This window comes from Oreochromis niloticus, linkage group LG23, assembly GCF_001858045.2.
Source record: "Oreochromis niloticus isolate F11D_XX linkage group LG23, O_niloticus_UMD_NMBU, whole genome shotgun sequence".
Classification (NCBI taxonomy): domain Eukaryota; kingdom Metazoa; phylum Chordata; class Actinopteri; order Cichliformes; family Cichlidae; genus Oreochromis; species Oreochromis niloticus.
In genome coordinates, this window is record NC_031986.2 from 42,376,068 (window position 1) to 42,399,718 (window position 23,651).

The 23,651-nt window shown below is 39.3% G+C and overlaps 1 protein-coding gene across 5 annotated transcripts; it reads right to left on the reverse strand.

Moving 5' to 3' along the window:
• Nucleotides 1-703: 703 nt before the first annotated feature.
• Nucleotides 704-15,827, reverse strand: mier2 (mesoderm induction early response 1, family member 2). Of its 5 annotated transcripts, none has more exons than XM_005479054.4 (13): nt 15,364-15,824; nt 14,040-14,211; nt 12,639-12,752; nt 12,307-12,418; nt 11,472-11,551; nt 10,800-10,869; nt 9,691-9,836; nt 9,101-9,182; nt 6,942-7,036; nt 6,716-6,846; nt 5,345-5,487; nt 4,653-4,750; nt 3,023-3,159 (listed from the first exon to the last, which is right to left on the reverse strand). In XM_005479054.4, exons 2-12 carry the CDS (start codon nt 14,184-14,186, stop codon nt 4,698-4,700), a joined length of 1,173 nt encoding a protein of 390 aa, XP_005479111.1. In that variant the 5' UTR covers nt 14,187-14,211; nt 15,364-15,824; the 3' UTR covers nt 3,023-3,159; nt 4,653-4,697. The 5 variants fall into 5 exon arrangements, with proteins under 5 accessions (XP_005479109.1, XP_005479107.1, XP_019207761.1 ...); XM_005479053.4 differs by having other exon boundaries at nt 4,653-4,753; nt 15,364-15,822; XM_005479052.4 differs by lacking the exon at nt 4,653-4,750 and having other exon boundaries at nt 704-3,159; nt 6,942-7,033; nt 15,364-15,825.
• Nucleotides 15,828-23,651: the final 7,824 nt, after the last annotated feature.

Genomic DNA, 23,651 nt, shown 5'->3' on the forward strand with positions numbered 1-23,651 from the left:
TGTTCAGAGTGATGACTGACTTTATCCACTGACTGTCAGTCACAGACGTGAAAAGCATCATTTTACCAGAACCTGAGAAAACTGTTCACCTTCATTCATCAGAGTGGAAAAAAGCATTAAGTCCACTCATGTGCAGTATCACTAAACTGTTGAATGTTTAAGTCAAACTTTGGGCTATTGGGTTTTATGCTAAAATAAAAACACGAGCAATATATGAGTTTGTTCACCTTCTGGATTCTTTGTTGCTTTATTTGAAGTGCCCTTTGGATGGGATATACATAGAAAATTAAAAAACACAAAAAAACAACCTCCAAGGCACTAGCTGGAAAGCAACACATGTAATATCAATATTCTTACAGCAAGGTCACATTTAATCTAAAAAACTGACGTTTTTATTTTTTTAAAATATTTTTTTATTTACTATATTAAAACATTTAATTTATTATATTAAAAACACAGACAAAACAGCAACAAAAATCTTTTTTTATTCCTCTGTGTGTTGGCTTCAATGTTTGACAGTCCTCTCAGCTGCTCCTTGTTGAGGAGCTATATTGCTTTGCCTTTCTCTTTAAAATACTCTAATGGTGTTCTGTTGGATTCAGACATAATCATCTCAGTTTAAACTATTTTCTTCTTATGGTACTTTTGGCAGTGACAAGCTGCAGTATTCATCTTTTTTGAAAATTCTGGAGACTTTTAGTCATCTTGTCAACCAGTAATTTATCTAAAGACATTTATCAAGATATCAAGAAACGTTCCCCCAACACTTCATCCAGCCACAGGTCATCACAGTCCCACCTCCCTGCCTCGCTGCTGGGACTGTATTCACTGTGGTGGTCTTGGCCCAGCTCATGCTAAACATGCTGGAACACATCTAGGGAAAACAAATTCATCTGTCATCTGACTAAGGAATCTGCTCCTAATAAGCATCAGGCTTCTTCTCGTGTTCGTAACAGTTTTGTGCTGGAGAAAGATTTCCTGTTCGTTGTGGTGAACGTTATGTGAGTCATCTAAAACACGTGGCTGTGTTTTCTTCAAGAGCTAGACCGTGCAAGAGAACAGCTACTGTGGTTTGGTCCACTTCTTCTGATTACTTATGCATCTGTTCTTTTGCTGATAGACACCCATAAATAAATAAACTGTACGTTCTGATGCTCATGTTAATGGATCCAGGCTAACTGGAGATCAGAGAAGGACTCGTTTTGGTTTCGGTAATCAGATTTTCCCAATTGTCACTGATCTTTTTGTTGTGGCCAGAAGCTTACATACATCATGGGTATGAACTCTACCAAATCTGCCAAGAAGAGGGTGGAAATTTACAGCTGGAAATGCTACCAAAGTGTCTGGTTCAGTTGCAGGTCGATAAAGGAAATTTAACCAATGTTAGTGCGGGGGTATGTATACATTTGAAAAGCTCTATGTACACTTTTGACCCTGTGTGGATTAGTGAAGATCCAAAATAAATTCAAACTTGGGAACCCAATTCATGTTTGTAAAGTCATTAAAGATGACACCCCAGAAACTGAAATCATTAAAAACAGATTCCAATGACATTCATGCACATGATGACTCGTGTGTAAGCTTAAGACCACAATTGCGTTTGTTTGTTTTTGTGCTTATGTATATTTTATGTTTTTGTTTTATTTTTATGTGGTGGAAATATTTCACTCGTGAACCGTTTTGTATTTCAGTGATATTGCACTCGGGTATTCTCACTTCTGTATACGGCACCTTAGCATGTAAAGTTTTATATTTCAGTCTTTCATTTTTAAGCCCATTATATGAAACAGGCTCATCATGGTAGCAGTTATTCATCATATGAGAAATGGTGTTCATGACTGATGACAAAACCCTGCACCTTTATAAATCTATATACATTTTCAGTGGTGGGAAAAAAAGAGGAACATTTCCACAGAAGCAAAAAGAAAGGAAATTAAAAAAGAAATAAAATACCATAAAACAGGAAATTATTGCGCTCCATTAGGCTCCTACATTGCTGCACATTCAAATCAGCCATAGAACTTTTTTTGTTTAAGGTGTTCATATTTAAAAAAAAAAAAAAAAAAAAACCTTAAGAAAGATGAACTTTTCTGCAGAATAAAGACAAAGCAGATATGTAGGGCCAAGAAAGGAGAAAACATTTTAAGTTAATGTTTAAATAAACTAATCTATGTTGTATAAGTGGACAGATTTACTCTGTAGTCAGACACCCCCCCCACATTACATGATGTGAGGTACAGTCCGATCTGAAATGGCTGCAGCAGTGAAGATGCTGACTGATATGAAGAGCATAAAAAAGTCATGTTGTCTGTATTCACGGTAAGAATCTGGGGAAAGAAACCAAATCTGAGCAGCAGTCAAATTTGTCCGTTCTGATAAATAAGAAAACAAAGCAGCAGTGGTCAACATTGTCAATAATCAGTTTCAGGAATAATGGACAGCAGCACATAATCAATGCCTGAAAGTAGTGATTAATAATACAGTCATCATTCCACAATGGGCGTCGGATTCGAGCGTCTCCGTTTAAGAAGAGGCACTCAAGTCACCCGCTAACACAGGTAATAGGTCCATCAGTTTTCAAGCAAGTTGCATTAACGCACTTTTTGTCCTCTCATTTCTTCTCTACCTTGCTGTAAAACATCACTACCAACCAAAAACACACAGGGCAAATTACACAGAGTACCACTTAGATATCTCCATGTCCCCTTCACTGTGTGAGAGAGCGAGGATGCTGGACGGGTGAGGGGTGAAGCAAACTGCCGAATGCCTGGAAGTGTGACGGGAGGACAGCGGTTGAGGATGATGAAGAGGACGGCAGGCTAAATTCCACCTGCAGCATGTGGGAAGCACTGGCCCCACCGCTCGCTGTACCACAGTCAGGGCCCTCAGAAAGTAAATGTTCGCCACGCATGTGTAGCTGAAAGAAACAAGAGTTTGGGAGCCCGTGGTTGTCATGGAGGGCCGGAGAGTTCCCGCAGGCCCACTGGGAGCTCTCAGCAAAGAGCTGAGACTGGAGCTGGACTGGAGCTGAAGGACAACAACTATCTGAGCCAGATTCCTGCAGGCCGTCTATGGGCGGGAGAGAGAAAGGACATCCGAACAGCTGCTGAGGACACTCGTCGCCGCACAGCTCTGACAAGCCCATCATCAGCTCACCATCTGGACAGATGTATAGAAATTCACAGGATGACAGATTAATAAAACCTCCATTACTGTTGTCATATATTCTAGGATGTATGTTTGATGTATATGGTTACAATGGCATCTGAGGAGTGCTTCTGTGCTCTTCTAGCGTACCTATTTCTACTACAGAGTACCCAGCAAACATTTAAACGGCTGTCAGTCTTTTCCCGAACAATAGTCATAGTTTCAAAATGAAAGTTGAACCGATATCACGAATCTTACCTTCACATCAGCACCAACTTCAACCTTCACGGTTCTTCCTAACATAAACGAGGTTCTTGTCGAACGCCCTCGTTAGATTTTCAAGCGCGAGAAAGTTTGTATTTAAAAATTCTTTTTTACTGTCTATTTATTGATCAGAATAAAGGAAATAGAAATTAAATTCTCTCAAGAAAAGCATGAGAAGAAAAGAAGAAACCTTAGTGGTGACTCAAACTCGTGACCGCACGCTTTCAGGTCGAGCTAACCGAACTTCATGTTTGACCGAAGCATTCCTGAGTTTATGATGTCGACGTCGCAGACAGAGAGGGAATAATTGTCCAATGTGCTAAGTTCACCAAGCAACAATTGAAAAGAAATTTAGATTTACAAAACTGAAAACAACTTAAAAGTGTTGTTTGTTTAAAAAAATTTAAAAAGATTCCAGTAGCACTACTCTGTGACTACGTGACGATGTAAAATCCACGGAAATATTCATGTGGATATCTGGTCACAACCACATATTTCTTGTGAAAAAATAATGAATAAATAATAAAAATGCCTATCATTCCTTCTTTGCAATAACTTAATATTCATTTCTCACTGTTTAAGAGACGATCCGACGTCACTTTTGTTCTACGCGGAAACGACATCTACATCCATCGCTCTACATCGGCGTCGTACCCCAACCTGTTCTGACCAGGGACACGACGTCGCAGTTTGAACCATGTTTGCTGGGTAATCTCCTCAAATATCGTCCTCATACATCCTCCTGGGATATATCAAACAACAAATTCAAATTGGCCATTATGAACTATCTGAAATATCTACACAACTCTGTTTACTGCATGTTTTATACTGTGAATTCTACACATGCCATGCTATGTATATCTGGTAATATGTCAGCGAGCCACTGCAATAAATGCATTTATTTTCAGCAAATGTAACTGTAGAAGTTTTGCTACACTGATTTTGAACTTTATTTTAATACAGCAGTCTTATTTTGAAAAGACGTGATGGTAAATAAGAGAAAGAACTGCATTTGAAAAATCCTTTTGAAACGCCAAGAGAAAAAAGCAAAAAGCAATATTTTAAATAATATCTCCAACATTATTCAGACATTATTTGCAAATGCGGTAATTATTACACAGCCAGAGGAGGCTGTTTACATTAGACCCATTTCTTTCCTTTCTCATTAAACTTTGTCTATTTATTTGTCTGATTTTTCCCAGTGACCACATCATTTTGTTTTCTGTACTCATCCTCTTTACCTGCAGGCTGCTCAACCTGCTGTCTGTGGCCTGAGTGGACTGAGGTCATGGCTTTAAGAGAAAACGGGGAGTTCGTCTGCGCCTTGGGCGGCCCTCTTCTTCTGGAGCACCATCAACATGCACAACATGCCCAAGCGCGCACACACAGACACACACGCACACGTGCATACATGCAAGCAAAAACACAACACAAAACAAATGTACACCATGAAAATATTGGGGAAAACAAAGGAAGGGAGACATAAAATGTTTCATATGAGACAGGGATAATAAATATGTCAAAATAAACAGGAAGAATATGTAAACAAACAGGAAATCAATGGAGCCCATGTATAACATGACTGAAAAATGATTTGGCATGTATGTTTCAAATGGCATGTAAATGGTTTATGTACAAAAGGATGGGTAAACATACATAGCTTCAGTTGTATCAGACACTGAAACTTCAATGTGGCAAATCTACTTTTTCTTTTGTGAAGAAGAAGAAGAAGCTTGTGTCTTTACTTTGAACTTAAGGTCACAGTTAATAACACTTTAGACTAAAGCCTTTGCTTCACTATTATTTCAATATTATTTTAGTTCTCTGTAAGAAAGGACATTTTGTGTGGCAAGAGCTCACCAAAGTAAATCTAAAGAGCTTCCATCTGAGCCATCATGTCAGGTGTTTTTATGAGGCGACCTCTGGTTTTTACCTTGTTTGTCCTGGTCCAGGTTCGACTGTGGAGGTAACGGGGACTCCAGCTGCCCTGTGCCCATGGAGCTGTGAGACAACAACCTTGAGGAACTGTTGCTTCCCTCCAGTTCCACAACCTCCCCATCCTGGTCTCCATCCTCCCTGCAACACACAACAGAACAACTTCCAGCTCTGATAAATTATGTGTTTGCCATCTACAGAGCTCCCAGTTTTCACTCAGACAATTTGTTTTTATAACAAAAGTAGTTGTTGTAAAATATGTTCATATAACTTGGATTAACCAGCTCTTTGCAGACCACCAGCATCTTCAGATGTCCTTTCAGTTGAGAGACTTTACTTGAACAGATAGTTAACAAAAACTTTATTTGCTTACAGATCAAGTGAGGTGGAATTTGTCAAAATGCTGTTAAAGTGAAGCAAAAACATGTGGGAATGAAGAATTCCCACATGTGCGCATCAGGTTTCCTAATTTGCAAGTTAGGCCAGCAATTTTTATTTATCATTTTCTTTTTAATTCTGCAACATCTAGACCAGTTTAATCTAAAACTGAGCAAGCCAAGAGATCATCAATACCATCAGGATCACCAGGATCATCAGTAACCCACAGAATATTAAGGAGGCTGTGTCTCATGAAAATACTGCCCAATGGCAGCATGTAAAAATTAAAAAGTGAGGGATTTAGAATTGAACCTTGAGCTACCTGACAGGTCTCATGCTTAGAAAGTAGACCTCTCTGAAGTCCAAATCCTATCTGGCAATTTTACAGGAAGTGATTCTAGATATGCACCAAAGTGTAAATTAGCACTTCCTTTACCCAAACTCTACCTCTTTATCAAGATTCATGAAAATGAGCTTCATAGTTTTTGTATGATTCTGTTATGAGACACAAAAACAAAATACCAAAATTTTTGCAGGTGTGTAAAAAAGCAAAAATCTTAAAGCTACTTTCAGCTACTCTGGAGAGCATGTTTGATATGGCAGAGTTTGAAAGTACTTCCTGACACATTCCTAAAAGCAGGTATCCCAACCTGCTTCAAGGCTGTCTCCTTGTGCAACACTTTAACACTTGAGAACTGCTCTCTGTAAAGTCCCACCCTGATCACTTGCACATGTACATTTGCTGGATTTCTGTAGTCCAAACTGTTTCCATTTAGATTTCATTGTGGGGTACAGGACACATTCATAAAGAGGTTCGAGTGAATTTGTTGTCCATAATTAAGATGCAAGTGGACAGATGGGAGCAGCTGGGAGCAGTGCAGTGCTCCACAAGGAGACAAACTTGAAATCCGATGTCTGTTCTTGCTTTTTATGTGCCGTGCTTTCTGATTGCACCTTTTATCTAAAAGACTGGTGTCCCAGCAACACTCACATGCTCCCTGATTGCAGGCTGTACTTCTTGCGGCTCAGCCTGGTAGCCTGCTGAATAAAGTACTTGTGACGCTCAGACTTCTTCCACATGTAGTAATACTCCACACACTCGCCCACTGAGCGTGTTCGTACCTGTGGATAAGAAGAGGTTGTTTTTGCATTAGCGGAAAATAGTCAACACTTTTAAATGAGCATATCAGGTAGCAGGTCATCCTCTGGGTGCTCACCTTATTTGCCTGAATGAGGTGGAAGTTTTTCCCATAAACTCGATACCCATGCTCAAAGTTCCTGCACTCCTCCTCGCTCCAGGAGCAGAGCTCTTCTGAAGACAGCGGACATCAAAAATAAGTTTATAAAGCTACATATTAATTTTACATTTTTACATAATTGTAATTACAATCACATAAACTAAATACAACAGAAAAACTGAAATGAAAAGTAACACTCTTGATATCATAATCTGTTAATTTTGCTTTCCTCTCACCAGCATAATAAAACAGTACTGGGCTTAAACTGAAGGCTCATTGCTGACTTAAAGGTCATGAAGTCACATCAGTGAGTTATTCCTTCTCTGCAGTGATGAAGCTGGCAGCTATAGTTCCACCGGAATGGTAATGAAAAGTCATACTTTGCGCTGGAAAGGAACTACACTGGCCTTGGGTTGTCGAATAAGCCTGCATTTCCCTCTTTTATTAAGAATACCATTGATTTTCATTGACACTGGTAGGCTGTTACTGCAGATCTAATTCTAACACAGGCTTTATTGAGAAGACCAGGGGAGACTGACTTTCAACGACTGCCCTTTTTTCATACTCGCTTTTTTGTCATGGATACTTGAAAATGTTGTGGTAACACAACTATTTACACATCTACAGACCAATCAGTTCTTTTCCCTGAAACAATTCGGCTTTAGACTAAAATATTCCACAGAAATAGCAAACTGTTATTTTAGTAACAGTTTCAAGGACTTTTTTGGTGGCAACTTTTGAGGATCTTGTTATTCTTTATCTAAAAAAGGCATTTGACACTGTCAACCATAATATATCCAAATGTGCAATGTGTGATGGATGAACAAGAAAGAAAAATAGTGAAACTATTGAAAAACAGAACGGGCATTCCCCAAGGACTGCTGCTTGTTCCACTCCTTTGCACTCTGTTTATCGGTGATTTGCCTGCCTGCTACCCAGAGGCTGGCTGCCAGCTTTTTGCAGATGTAAATGCATATATGTAACTCTAATATTACCACAACTCTTAATACACTACTTCTGTATACAAATGATGCTCATCAGTGGCTCCAACATAATCTTCTTTTTTGAAAAAGCAAACAAAAAAACAAAAAACAGATTCTGTGGAGTTGTCCGGAGAATATGGTCTATTAGAAGATTGAATGAAGAAATAAAGGATGTCAAACATTTTACGTTTTTAACAATAATTTTAGATCCACAACTCAAATTTGATAAACATGAAACAAATTCAAAGACAGTTAAGACCAATCTGAGCTTTTTCAGTCTTATTCAACACTGGATTAACTTTGCGGCAGCCCAGCTGTTTATGCATTCTTTCATATTTTCTCAATTTGTGATATTTTATGACAGTATGGGCGTAAGTATCACCATCTACAACTAAGCACTTTGTATCTTTATATAAACAGACTCTGTAAATAATGGATTTAAAAAAATACAGTCCACTTAGTTTTGATGGTTTCATTCATATCTTTTGTGTTAAAGTAGTTTTTAAATGCAGACTGGCCGCATACATCTAGATACATAAGACGGTGACAGCAGTCACTAGGACCATGTTGAACGGACACTGTAAAACACCACATCATAGATCTAAATTTGGATAATCAGCATTCTCCATAATGACCTGTCACGTATTCAGGAGGCATGTCCTGTCAGGCCTCCTGAAATCAAATTAATTATAGGTACTGAATCTTATTAAAAGTCACATTTTGGTTAATGGCAAATAAGAATCATTTTTTAAATTTCTATATTGTTTTATGTGCATTTCATTATATTTATGTTTTTCCCCAGTTATGTCTATTTATTGATCTATATTGTATAGTATGGTAATAGTAATGGTTTTATGTAACTAAATATGATAAGATTTTGTGTGTTGTGGGTATAAATGCCTAACTAGGGCCAACGGTTGAAAATAGGCCACAGTTTCATGTCTGTGACTTCCTCGGTTGAGGTTTGCCCTTGCTAATGGATTAAAAATTTGTTTAAATTACTGGAACTGCAAAAACCTGTGACATATGAATGCAACGATTTTCTGATGACTTAAAAGTTACGTACTATCAATCATTATTACAAACTTATTCTGGGTTGTTCACAAAGGTGTAAAATGCCCAGTTGGGGAAGTACGACAACAGGATAGTTCTTACCACTGAATACTTTCACGTTGAAACGAAATCGCCTCAGTGCCTCTTCGACATTGAAGTTGCATTTGACTAACTCGTACAGTGCCTGAAGGTTTAGAGGAAACACAAAGACTGTCACTCAGTGAAGCCTTACCTTTCTGTTTAAGGCAAATTAAAGAAAACAGGAACTCTTGACTATGGGCATAAAGGCTGACCATGTTTAGCCATGGTCCACTATGAGTTCAGGTAATGCAGACTAAACGAGACAAGCAGAAGAAGTCTTCTGAAACGTCTTAAGGAGATTGGGATGAGGTTAGTAATCCAGACATCTGAATAACAAGACAAAAGTAAAATCTTCAAGTACACAGATCTAATAATACCTGGACTTCTTTTTATCCAGCTGTTTGTTTCTTTCAGTGTGTACAGAAGGCACATTTATTATATTTTACCACAGCTAAAAACTTGGTTAAGATGAGTCATTCACCTTTGTGTGGGGGGCAGTTGCGACATTGCCATGAAGGAAGAGTACTTAGTTACTGAAGAGGGGCGCTCACGTGTTACTACAGACTAGCTTAAACAAACAAAAGTAGCCAGCAGTGTTTGCTGAGATGTACCTGTTCATTGTCTTGGACAATGACCCCCTGGGTTCCTAGTGCCTCCTCCTGGCCACGGGGTCTTTGTGCATTCAGCAAGAACTCCTCCACTTCATGCACTGGCAGAACCCCTGGTCTCCACAACAACTGGTCTTCGGTGCTGTAAGCTAGAGGAAGACAGGCACAGTTTCTCAGACTTACAGCGGACACACTATGCACACTTACTTTGTATCGTGTTCGTGTTCACACTGTGCTTTACATTATGGACTAGAGTACACCTCAGTTTTTCTCAGTGCCTCAGCTCCTCTCTCTCACACTCACTCTCTCTTTCATGCATCAACATGCTTTTGAAAGGCATTCTTGCCGAGCACAATGAGGTTGATGTATTTTTTTGTGGATGTATTTGGGTGGTTTTTTAGAAGCGGTGACAAATTGTCCTCCCACATTCCTTATAGATTTGTTAATAATGTAACAGCAACTTTTAATGAAGGCAGCACGACCACACTCTGCACACTGAGCTGGAGTCCAACAGAACTGTGCTGGGCCTGCATCTTGGAGCAGGTCAGAGCACAGTACACATCAGTCACACCGACTCTGGGGAGTCAAAAGTGCTTGAACACAGTACTATTAGTACCTCATCCAATCAACTCGCCACAGTTCACCAGTTTTCAAGATTTTCCATTAGATCATACCTAAAAAAAGTACCAGGCACAAGGTACTAAAAAAGTACTTTTTTACCTAAAAAAGTACTTTTTTAGTACCTGCTTGGCCGGGGTTCCAAGTGATCCGAGCAGGTACTAAAATGTGACATCGTCAGACTGCATGCCAACGATTGGCTGGTCAGTGGTGTCACTCAATGAGTCAAGAGAGTCTCGTTCATGAATATCAAAATCGCCATTTTTGAAACCCGGCAATGAGGGAAATGGCTACGAAAAACAACGCTGTGGTCCCCGAGTCTGACGAAAAGCCACAGACTGAGCAACAGGTCTACTTCCGAGTCGAGTCCTGGTGAGTCAATCTGAGTAGGTACTAATAGAAAAGGGGTTCTAGAGTGATTTGGTGATATATATATATATATATATATCATAAACATGGAATAACTGTCAAAAATGACATTTTCAGTTGCTCACCTCTATCCTGGTAGGTGTACGGGCTCATTGGAGGGATTTTTGCCTGATACATGGAGCCAACCATTATCTCCTAAAAAGGAAATCCAAACATGAATAGTCATAATTGTGAAACATGTCATCATGCCTATAAAAGCTGAAATTTTATTTAAAAATGTACACGTGTTAGTGTTCTTTGTGTAGACCTACAACCATGAGAAACACAGGCCTGACCAAAACAAGCTGTTACATTTAGAAAGCTGAGCCACTGTGGTTTTAGAACTGGTGAGATTTTTTCCCATTAACCATTTCTCTGGATTATATGAATTTGAATTTTCTTAAGTAGAGCATTTTTGGCCAGCTCATTAAAGCCATCGTGGTTCTGTTGAAATTAGGTCTCAGCTCAGTAGCCTAACTTTGAATTATAATTAGTGTCAGAGCAGGAAAAAGTGTCATGTTTATGTAAATGTAACCAAAGCCTAGTGTGTATTCAGCTTTTGATTGCACTGATCAAAAGAACCATTACCAAAGGGTTGATAATCCATATTTTATTGCTGCCTAATTGTCTTGCTATTGGTATTTTATCTGATTTGCTTTCCCATGAAGACAAGTTGCAACATAATGTGTCTCCCTTAAACTTAAAGGTGATTGAGAGTCTGCTTAGTCAAAATAAGATTATTATGCTCAGTAACCCACCTTGTGCTCTTCATTGGATGGAATAGAGACATCATCAGAGTCCTCATCTGATGAACTGACCAATGTGTCTTTGTCTCCACCTAAAACACATGAAACATTAGAGAAAGATCAGGAGAACATTCCGATAACGCCACAAGATTTTCCATGCCATCTTAAAAACCAAATCTTTCTGCTGATGAATAAAAAAATCTTAAACATATTTGAAACCACAATCCAGGATAGTCATGATAAAAAATAAAATGACAATACAATGTATCTATTTCAGTATGAACCACAATTCAGTATAAAGCAGAACACACACAAAAAAGTACCCTATCAATGAGCAAAGTGGCACCTCCTCTTTTTAACCTTTAGAGTGTGTTCAGTCTGTGCACCATAAACAACACTAAAGCTGCAGACCTGCTATATGTTTGGTTTTCATATTTTATAGACTCAGCACCTTTCAAATAGAATCACTATCCGGATATGACTGTTTCAATATATTAAAACTCCTGTAGTTTGAAATATCTCTCTGCCTTTGATTTAATGGTGTCATATGAAGAGTGACACATATATGCTATCAGACAGGAACATCTCATAACAACTTCCACAGAACTGTATAAAATCAATGCTTATTATGAGTGCATTTCCCTAGGATCACAAAACCTGGCAGGTTGTGTTATTTGAAATGTCATCAAAGCACCAGAAACAAAAGAGCTGGGGATGTTCTTTCTTTTACAATTGTACACAGCTCGCCAGAAAAGCTGTTCAATTTGATTTCAAATTGCAAAGGAGAATTGTGGCGAGTTTTAGTGTTATATGAAAATGTGTTAATGCGTGTCTCCCTGGGTGTTACCTTGGATGCGGCGAAGCAGATCTGAGGTGTTTGAGGTGACTGAGGGGGTGAGATCGTCGGCTAATGATTCTTCTTCCTGCTCCCCAGGGAAGAGATCCTCAGTTATCTGATCCTAAACCAAACAAAAAATAATAAGACAAAAAAATAAAAACAAAAGACAGAATAGTAAAAACAGAAAAACAGAATTAGCATATTCATTAGATGTACAATCATTCAATTTGATATTTTTGACTGATTCTCTGACCGATTCGACCAATCAAAATCTGTTTTGACGAATAAATGAAAAACGAATGAGGCCACGGGTGTGTTCTGGTGCACCTCAGGTTGTATACCTTGTCCAGTGTCATGTCTGGCAAACTGGCAGCCATGTGACAGGTCTCCTTCTCTGGATCTGATACTGTATAGCCATAGAAAGCCAGCAGCTCCTCCAAGGGAAGCTCACTGGCCTACAAATAAGGCACAGAGGGAGGTAGTGACAGGTGGAGGGGAGGTGATGGGGTATAAGAGGGAAAGAAACCACAGAAATGTATAAATAACACCCACATTTCTTGAAAATCATCTACATGTCTGTCAGTTTAGCTATCTCAAGCACAGTTGACACTTTTCCCTGCTCTGTCCAAATAATGCCATCAGACTGATTGAGCAGTCTCCCTGTAAGATACCCAAAACACCCCCAGAGTGTACTCAGTTTACTCAGAGTAATTGAACTGTTCTGTAAAAATGTCAGAGTCGACATCTGCACGTCCCATGTCATTTCCTGAACATGGTGTTCAGAGTTTCAGCATTTTTAAATGTAAAAATAGAGATTATGAGAAAAGTAAATGGTTCTGTTAACTATTTAAATCGTCTTCTTCTTTGGCTGCTCCCTTTAGGAGTCGCCACAGTGGATGATCTGCCTCCATCGCACCCTATCCCTAGCATCCTCCTGTCACACCAGCCCTCTGCATGTCTTCCTTCACTGCATCTATGAATCTTCCTATTTTCCTGCTGCCTGCCTTTTGTCCAGTATAGCCACAATCTCTCCTCTGCACATGTCAAAACATCTCAGCTTTGCCTCTCTAACTTTTTTCCAAACTGCTCGACCTGAATTGTCCCTCTGATGTACTCATTCCTAACTCCACCAGCTCATTACCATCTTATAAACCTTTCTTTTCACTCTTCCTGCTATCCTTCTGTCACAAATCACCCCTGACACTCCTCTCCACCCACTCCACCCTGCCTGCGCTCTTTTCTTCACCTCTCTTGTGCACTCTCTGTTGCTTTGGATGGTTGATCTCAGGTATTGAAACTCATCAACTTCAACTTCATATTTACTCCTCTGTTAAACTAGAATGTAAAATAATTCTGATGAAATGTTATATTGAAGGCAAATAATGGCCATAAAAAGGGGAGTTTATTAAGAGTTATCGATGCTGCTGGTTAGAGTAATTATTAAAATTCACATTCACTTGCAGTATGTGGTTGATAGATTTTGGTCCTCAGACTGTTTTTTGTTTTTGTCAAAAAACGCTGTTGTTAAAATTTCTATGAACTAGTAACTGAATTATTTCAAAAGCAAATGTTGCATGACCCTAGAGTAACAAAACTGTACTGAACAATAGTAGTCGATGCCATTACTGTCAGTGATGTAGTACACCCTGCAACTATAAGGTTCCCATAATCACAGGAAGCTATTTTGCTGAATAGTTTTTTGTTTACCACACATATATAAAAATGGCAGAACATGATCATACAGTGTGGGATGGTGTCGCCATCTTCATGGAGCGAGGACTCTTCTCCTCCTCCAACTCCTCTAAGACCCGTAAAGACTTCTGCTTCTGCAGATGAGGGCCTTCATTGCTGTATCTCCTCCACTCTCCACTAGGCCACAAGCTCTGCATTCATGTTTAGATGCTTATCACCCACCTACAAACACGCACGTAGATAAAGACAGTATGCATATTATGTTGCATTCAAACTCATGTAAAATAGCACATTACATTAAAAATGGTGCCGTGGCACTCGGCACATATGAACACATGAACAACACAGTGGCTGATCCTGGCTCATCCCATTACAGGTCAGCTGACTCCTCACTTTTCAAGGGCTCTTTTTTCAACTTATGAGACCTGCTGCTATCCAGACTTAGGTATTAAACTTAATAACAGATTGTTGACAGCACTTGTGGGAACTTTAAGCGCAATATAATGTAACTTTAAAGATATTTGAATGTCCATGAGCTCATTGTGAATTTCCCCACAGGATGGTCGGTTTTGCTGTGATACAACATTAACAAAAAAAAAGTGGTTCACAGTGTTTTTCCTGATTCATCGACACGATTCCAGGCTAGGCTTTGGTCTGGACTAATCAGATACAATGTACGTACAGGATGAAGGCCACATAAAGAGTTTATAACCATAGTGGGAAACTTTGGGTAACACGCTTACAGCAGTAACCGTACAAGAATCTCGCCCAAACCTACTTCACATAAAGTCCCAGCGCTCTCTAAATTAGATTATAATCTACTTCTTACGACACCAAAAGTCACCAAAAATCTCCCAACCCGTCGGTCGCTGTCTGACTGACCAGGGGCGCTTTCCTGCGACTTGGTGCTGAACGCCTCTTCCTCTCTCCGGCTCGCTACGAGTGGCAAGAAGGAAATAACTACTTCTCAATATTTCTGAAAGAGACGGTCGGAGTTTACCGCCGCCGAGTCATGACATGTCTCCCAACTTTTTCACTAAACCCACTTCGCCGGCAGGGCACACCTGAAATAGTTCAGCACCCCCGTGTTAGACCCTACCGGGCTCCCTATTGTTTTCTACGGCTTTACTATCAAGGCGGAGGGAATGGCTCTTTAAAGCCAAGAACGCGGAGAGAGGCGATACGCTGGAGAGGTTCTCCATTTCTTCCGCCGCTTCCCAGTGAAATAGCCGCCGTAGCTCTCTTTCAGCGGTCGTTCACCAGCCGGCCAAACCCTCGGCAGCCTTGTGTATCGTACGGAGTGACAGAAGTCTTAAATTCGGCCCAGCTTCTCTAACATTTGGGTCATTACATTCCTCGTTTTCGCTCACTTACCTCCGCCATTCCGTTTCTGCGCAAGCTGACTATTGCCCGGATGTTGTAGGTCTACTCTTCTCTGCTGCTCCGTTTATTGCCGCAACGATTCAGCAACAGCGGCTGCAGTGCAGTTTCGTACACAGTTACAATGACTTTTTTTCAGTTTAGTTCATTTTGTTTAAGTTTACAACTTGTTTAAAAAAAATCCCTCGTAGTTTTAAGTATTTTTTTAAATCGCCCCGAAACAACACTTTCGGTATCGCCTCTAAAAATTTTGCTTTACTGTAAGTAGCAATTCTACAATGATTACTAGAAAAAGAAAAGAGAAATTTAACGACTGATCAGTTCACTTATTCTTAAAACTTGTAAATAGTGACCCAATTTCTGCTCCTCTGCTATTAAATTACTAAACAATAGTTTGGCATTGAATGCATCTTTAAGTTAATTGTAAATGCCCCCCCCCCTTTACAAACACGTCCACGCGCGGTTGCTGAAAGACACTACGGTTTGTGCTGATTATACGAGTGGAGGAGGGGACAGGACATGGCCAAAGCAGATAAAGATTGCTTACATGGCTTTGTCCTCAGCCAGTGACTGCTCAAAGTTGTCAGCGATTATAGAATATAGCATATAATGTAGCTCTACGTGTTGTCACCATATTCTCTGACATGCCTTAACTAAGCTTGAATTTCAAGCAACGAAAAGGTGAGAATATTAAAAAAAGAAAAAAGAAGCAGTGGGAAAACAAAAGTATCAACATTTAACTAGGACCATTAAAAAAAAAAAAGTTAAATTCCGCTAACTGAAGAATATCTGCTTAGGATGCCATAGTATTTGCATAAATACTATTCAACGTCTTCAAAGTCTTGCGCCACCTCTTATCTCTTTACATTTTGCTTTCAAGGAGCCAGACTTTCTTGTAATTTTATAAAATGGTTTCTGAAGGTCTTTCACAGTTTTTCTTTGGACATTGGTTGCTTTTTCAATTATTTTCAGTCCAGTTGTACCTGACCATTTCAAGAGGAAGCTTTTTCTTGTTCATTTAACCTTCGAATCACTGAAGCAGATAAAGGCACCTAACTCATGAGATGAGCCAGACAACTTAGCAAAGCCCTCATTTTAAATTGTGTCTTTAGGCACGTTGTTACTAACAGCTGAAACACATATAATCCATTCCAGTTTCTTTAGTTGAATCTGTGACAAATGCAAAAGATAACACGGGCACAAAATAATATTTTTAGACCATCAGGGTGATTGTCAAAGAGCTATCAGTCAAAAAACTGGTTTATCTTGGTACAGAAACTTGGTGCAGTTTGTCTTTTACAACAGCTGGACATGTGGAGAACAAAAGTAGAAGTGGCCTATCTACAGCAGATGAACAGTATCTGGAATTCATGTCCCCAAGAGATAGGAAGAAGACCTGACACAGGATCTGAGACATGCATCAGGCCCTTCAGTTGATCCATACTGTTCACTGAAGCCTCATCAGAAATGGTCTCAGTAGAAGGGTGTTTGTCAAGAAGCTCATCTTAATGAAAAAGAAATTATACCAGAGCTGAACTGAACATCAGTGGCAATAGGTCTCATGAAGTGGTGAATACAAATTTGACATTTGTGGTTCAAATTGTTGTCAGTATTTACAGAGGAGGTCAGGAGAGAAGTACAGCAGTGAGTGTAAAGCATGGTGGAGGTTCTGTCATGGTGCAGGGCTGCATTTCAGTCAGTGGTGTTGGGGATTTTGTCAAAAATGGATGGAATTTTGGACACATAAAAGTAGAGTAAAATTTTAATGCAACATGCAGTATTGTCTGGAAAGCATCTGATTGGCAATGGCTTTGTGACAGGCTTCCCAAACACACAGCCAGTGCAGTAAAAGCACATCTGGATACAAGAAGACACAATGGAACCCTATAAGTCATGGACTGACCTCCCCAGAGCCTGTGTGTGGGATCATTTTGACACAGAACAGAACAAAAAGCAGCCAAGATGCAAATAAGGGCTTTGAATGTCCTTCAGGAAGCCCAGAGAACTTTTCTTGAGACTGAACTACAGTACAGTCTAGCAATGGTAAAGATATTCTATTGCATAAAATAAATAAGAACTTTTAGCATTTTATGATTAAAAACAGCTTTCCTCTCAACATCACCTGCCAAAATTACTAGTCTATGAACAACAAAAGAGCCTTTACAGTCTACCCCGCATTTTAGATCCTACATTTTTTTACATGGTTCAATATGTCTGTCATCTTCTTGTTAATTATGTCATGTTGTTGTTATTTTACATATTGAAGAGATTGCACATGAGCTTTGGACATAAATCAGCATGTGTACAAACAGTAGGCTATAAGAGATGGTGATAAACTCCCTCACTGAGAGACCTCATTTTAACTGCCCAGTGACAAGGGTTTTAGTGGGGTCATACAAGCAACGACACTCACTCCCTTTGTTTCTTTGGGACTCATTAACTCAGTGTTTATGCTTTATGTGAGAAGAAGAAAGTTGTTTACAAAACAAGCAAGTGAATGTTTGTGTAAGGTAAGACTTTGTTGGTGGTAAAAGTTGTGTTAAAGTGTAAACGTTACAAACACTATACTTCTCAACAAATCCTTCCATCACAAAATGAGAAGAAATGGAAGCAATCGATGAAGGGTTAAAAAATAGCACCTTCTTTTTGAATGTAGCAATAATTTATGCATAATATGTGCATAACTGGTTATGCACATACCAACAGATCAGTGTAAGCACTTGGACTCAAAACTGGGGAGAGATTTGTTATCTTCCATTTACGTCTTCAACAGATATCATCAGTTGTAATTTCTAGTATAAACTTGTACAACATTTATATCTGAGATAGTAGTTATGCAAAATAATAATAATAACAAATGCAATAAATTACCTCAAGTGGTATTTATACTAGCTTGTTAAGGAGGTTTCACTTCTGTCACACACACACTAGAAAAAAAATCATAACTCAATGAAAGAAGTCATGTTAGAACACAGACCTAGATTTTTATGGCATGTAGGAAAAGTCACTGAGTGACAAAGATTGTATTACAGCTCAAAAAAGTATCTTGTGCCTTATGTGAAAACTCCTACCTTCCAAATATTCATACTTGGAGAAAAATGAACAAAACAGAAGTGGAGTGTAAAAGTTATTTTTATAAGTTTACTGTCAGGGCCGTAAGTATTTGGACAATGCCACCTTTGTATTTCTACCTCTGTACATCACCATGGTGGATGGTGGAAAAGCAAACAATCAAGATGTGACTGAAGTGCAGACTTTCAGCCTTAATTCCAAATGTTTAACAAAAGTATTGCCTTATCTTATTAAGAATGACAGATATTTGTATACTTATTCCCCTACTTGTAGAGTCAAATAAATAAATAAATAAGCATAATTTTCAGTATAATGATTGTTTTTAATTCTTGGTTGAAAATCCCTTTCATTCAATGACTGTTAGGAGTACCAAACCCAAAAGCTGTGTTTCTTCCCTTGAGATGAACAAGTTCCCTTTGGTTGTTGTTTGTTTGTGTCTCATGCTTTTTTTAGTGACTAAAAAGCATGGACGACTGATAAGAGAGATCAGGTGACTGACTTTGCTATTTGATATTCATGCATTACTTTTTGGTTCATTATCCCTTTGCACTGCAAAGCGCTGTTCAATCAATTTTGCAGTATTTGGTTGAATCTTAGCAGACAGTATACCCTTCACAATTTGTCCTGCTACTTCCATCAGCAGTCACAGCATTAATAAACAGTAGTGGCCCAGTTCCACTGGCAGCCATACATGCCCATTCTATAACATTGCCTCCACTATCTTTGGCAGAAATGTGGTATGCTTCAGATCACAAGCTGTTTCTCTCCTTCTCCATACTTTGTGTGCATTTTTAAAATTAGAAACTGTTATTGAGAAAAAAAAAAACAAAAAATGGAGCAAACTGGGATATTGAGGACTCTTGAAAGTTGTATATTCAGTATAGACTGCTTAGATTATGCCTAAGTATTTAGTATTATGTGCGTATTTGTGTGAATACTGCTGGTAAGTGGAGGGCATGTGTTTTGCAAAGTCTGTTTAATGTGTGGACTGGTTGATAAGTGAGGAAAATGCCTTCGCTCTGTGGTTCTGTAGACACACAAAGCTGAGCAATTCAACTCAGGAGTAAACAAACATGGTGTCTTTACTGAGCAGCTCTGAAACTTTTATTTTTCCATCTATTTGATATAGTGCTTTGAATAGTATGCCAATACCTAAGGTCAGCCATTCAAAGCAACAGACAATGCATACAAGAGGTGAAGAAGAGAGTGCAGGCAGGGTGGAGTGGGTAGAGACGACTGTCAGGAGTGATTTGTGACGGACGGATAGCAGGAAGAGTGAAAAGCCAATGCTATGACGTCTGGTTGGGAGACGGTGGCACTGACAGAAAGACAAGAGGTGGAGCTGGAGATGCTAAGGTTTTCATTGGAAGTGATCAGGAGCGGCAAGATCAGAGGGAAGCTTGTGTTGAGTGGTTTGGAGTTAGAGAGGGAAGGTGGGGATGGTTTGGATATGTACAGAGAAGAGATGGGTGAATCTAGTGGACAAGCAATGTTTAATATGGAGTTGCCAGGCAGGAGCAAAAGAGGAAAATTACAAAGAAGATTCATGGATGTAGTGAAGGAAGACATGCAGAGGATTGGTGTGACAGAGGAGCATGCTAGGGATAGGGTGAGATGGAGGTAGATCATCCACTCCTGTGATGCCTAAAGGAACCAGCCAAAAGAAGAAGATGAAGACTTTGCCTGGTATTCCAAACAAACTATGATTAGTGAACCTTGATTTTAAGACATGCCCAGAGTACTGACAGGGATAGAGAGAGAGCAGATTTCTTCTGTATTGGCTTCCCTTCATTGGCTCCCTGTTAAGTCCAGAATTGAATTCAAAATCCTGCTCCTCACATACAAGGTCTTAAATAATCAGGCCCCATCTTATCTTAATGACCTTATAGTACCATATCCACCCGTTTGCAGCACTGCAGGCCTACTTGTTGTTCCTAGAGTATTTAAAAGTGGAATGGGAGGGAGAGCCTTTGGTTTTCAGGCCCCTCTTCAGTGGAACCAGCTTCCAGTTTGGATTCAGGAGACAGACACTATCTCTACTTTTAAGATTAGCCTTAAACTTTCCTTTTTGCTAAAGCATATAGTTAGGGCTGGACCAGGTGACCCTGAATCCTCCCTTAGTTATGCTGCAATAGACGTAGGCTGCTGGGGGATTCCCATGATGCATTGAGTATTTCCTTTCCAGTCACCTTTCTCACTCACTATGTGTTAATTTACCTCTCTGCTTAATCATATCTGTTATTAATCTCTGTCTCTCTTCCACAGCATGTCTTTATCCTGTCTTCCTTCTCTCACCCCAACTGGTCGTAGCAGATGGCCCCGCCCCTCCCTGAGCCTGGTTCTGCCGGAGGTTTCTTCCTGTTAAAAGGGAGTTTTTCCTTCCCACTGTTGCCCAAGTGCTTGCTCATAGGGGGTCATATGATTGTTAGGTTTTTTCTCTGTATGTATTATTGTAGGGTCGACCTTACAATATAAAGTCCCTTGAGGCGACTGTTGTTGTGATTTGGCGCTATATAAATAAAACTGAATTGAACTGAAATAAAATATGTGTAAAATGAAATGGAAGAAATATATAAATTGTACATTAAGTTGTGACTATCTTCATTTGTTAAAAGCCAGCTTGACTGTTACAATGTAATAGCTATCACCCAGTGTCTTTTTTTAAGACAGAGCAGAAAGTCAGAGAAATGTAAACACAGAGAGGACACACTGAAGACATTACAAAGTGACGTAAATGATTCAATGTTAAAATGTTCATTAGAGCACACAGAAGATCAGATGTTTCTTTACTCTGTAAATATGCTTTTCAAAAGAAGAACTCATGTCAGGAGGTTCAGACTGTCCAATCTGAGACTCGTTTGGAAGCTGTGCTGTCCCGACAACCTCACGAGCCCCAGCAGAATGCTACAGGGTAGCAGTCAGCTGATAGGCCTCAGGGCACATTAGAGTTTGTTCCAGAACAACTGCTATGGACAGAAAAGTAAAAACACTAACACAGGTGGGTGTTTGTGACATGGGCATTTGTTTGCAATGATTGTGAATATGTGCGGTCGTTTAAAATGGATGGCTGGGTGCACAGTATGCGAATAGTGATCGCTCTGCCTGAGTGCAACTTAGACTCGTGGTAAGCACCAAGTTGTCACAAGAGTCAAAGTGAAATGCCTACTGTGCAGCAAATAAATGTGATCTCATCCCATGTGATAAATCTTTCAGAAATGATGCATTGAAAACACATTTAGCAATCTTGGGATTGATTCAATAAAAGCCAAATATACAGAGGTCTTTCATAATATTAAAAGTGACACTGTAATGCAATTAAAACTACTCCTACAAAGTAGTTAAACGTTTTTTAATTACTAACTTGAGTATTAAAAGAGTAATCTATGATTTGACAAAGTGTGCACATTAGTTTGGGTAAGTTACTGGGTAGCTGGGGAGCTAATGGATGCCTACTTTGGTAGTTTGTTTTAATTTAACATCAACAGGAACAGGAAATCAAATTTTTTTGTACCTTGTAAATAAAACTTGGTGTTGACATAGTTTGGGAGGAGGTGGAAAACAAACAAGCAAAGCATTTTGGAGTTGTTTCACTATCTGCAGCTGATCTATTTCACCTTTTGTAGTTCCTTATTTCACAAAGTAATTAGAAAAGAATGGGAGGAAGAAGTTATTTCCTTACTCCTCAAGTCACTTCCTGGGAATGACTTTGTGTTTTTTAAGTGTGGCTGACCTCGTTCATTTCTTTACCGAGCTCATGCTTATCAACTTTTTAACCATCACAGCTCACCCAGTGTAACACAAAAAATGTCAAGCTGTGTAAAAACATGAACCTTCTTTTTTAACTTTAAAGATCTGTTTTATTCTTCATATACTGAACTGTGTTTACTGCAATTAAAACATATATTAAACTGCACTTTTAATAAAGTAAGACAATAGAAATACCTTGTGCAACTGGTCTCTTGAGTCACAGTCAGTCATTACCTGTGTGGATGCCACGCTGTAGCACATGCATTTATAAGCCACATTTCAACATGTTTCTTTTACAAGCTTCTGGGTCTGCAGTTGTGACACTAACAATAAAATGCCCCAAATTTAAATCTCCCGTGCACGTACTTCACTGAAAAGTGAATAATGCTGACTTATACATTTTCTGTTTACAATGTTTCTGCTTCTTTCTTTATTCTTTTAAGGAACAGTGAAGCTTTGTCCTGATTTCTGTCTTCGTTTTTAAATCTTTCTCTTCTGTCTGATGTGACTCAGAATAAGGCCTCTAAATATTTTTTCAAAACAAACACGATTTCCAAAACCAGGCATTTATATGACAAATTATATGTAACAGTATGCTGTCTTTTACACTGTAACTACCATTCCACAAGGGGGCAATGCTGTCTTATCTATTGTTCAACTCAGGAACTTGAGCTTGGCACTAAACTCCTCTGTTTCACAAACTACAAGTTTTCTTAACCATTAGCTCTATTAGTTCTACATTTAGTACACATGTCTAGGAGGTTTACAAAAGTTTTATAGCATTACATTTTGAATATAAGTGGTCTCATTTTCAGGGTACTGGCTGGCATGTTTCCATCCCAGGTTTCTGTAGGCTTATTAACATCACTCATCTTCTACACTTAGCGATCCTGCATTGAAACAAATTCTAAGAAATGCAAACACGGGTCCTGACAATCCTGTCTCTAGCCCCAGGTACTTCTGGAACTTTCAACCCACCTTTTGTAAGACATACTTGCCGTTACCCGTTCTCATTCTCTTATTCAGGATATTCACTGGAATTTCATTCTCTTTCTCTCTCTCTCTCTCTAAACAGGATGTTTGTGTCTCAGCGGGGACGCAGTAGACCAGTGGAAAGCTGATGATCTGATAGCCTCGCCGTGGAGTGTCTAGCTTCCCCAATGATGTGACAGATTAACTGGGATTTAGGGCTTCTATTTGGATTCCCCACTAAACCAACACACTGAAAGAGACAGCAAAACACAGGAGGTCGTGCAGCCGACAGGGTGCGTTGAGAGTGAGGCACCCCCCTCCCTGTGTGATATTTCACATTGCTTCTCAGCCTCACGTGTCATACCCAAGCAGGCTCACACTCTGTGTAAAAAAAAAGACAGCAAATGTTCAAAGAGATCTCAGGATGTCATACTTCTTATCTACAGGAGGTGATCTCTGATATGTTTGGGCGCTGGGTAACTAAAGATCAA

Excerpts from the sequence above, each read along its gene's own strand:
- mier2 (XM_005479050.4), bottom strand. The coding sequence starts at position 14,186 with ATGCAGAGCTTGTGGCCTAGTGGAGAGTGGAGGAGATACAGCAATGAA. Across the intron at positions 11,552-12,306 it reads TCTGCTTCGCCGCATCCAAG|GTGGAGACAAAGACACATTG; the intron begins GTAACACCCAGG and ends CATGTGTTTTAG. Across the intron at positions 10,870-11,471 it reads CATCCAATGAAGAGCACAAG|GAGATAATGGTTGGCTCCAT; the intron begins GTGGGTTACTGA and ends TTTCCTTTTTAG.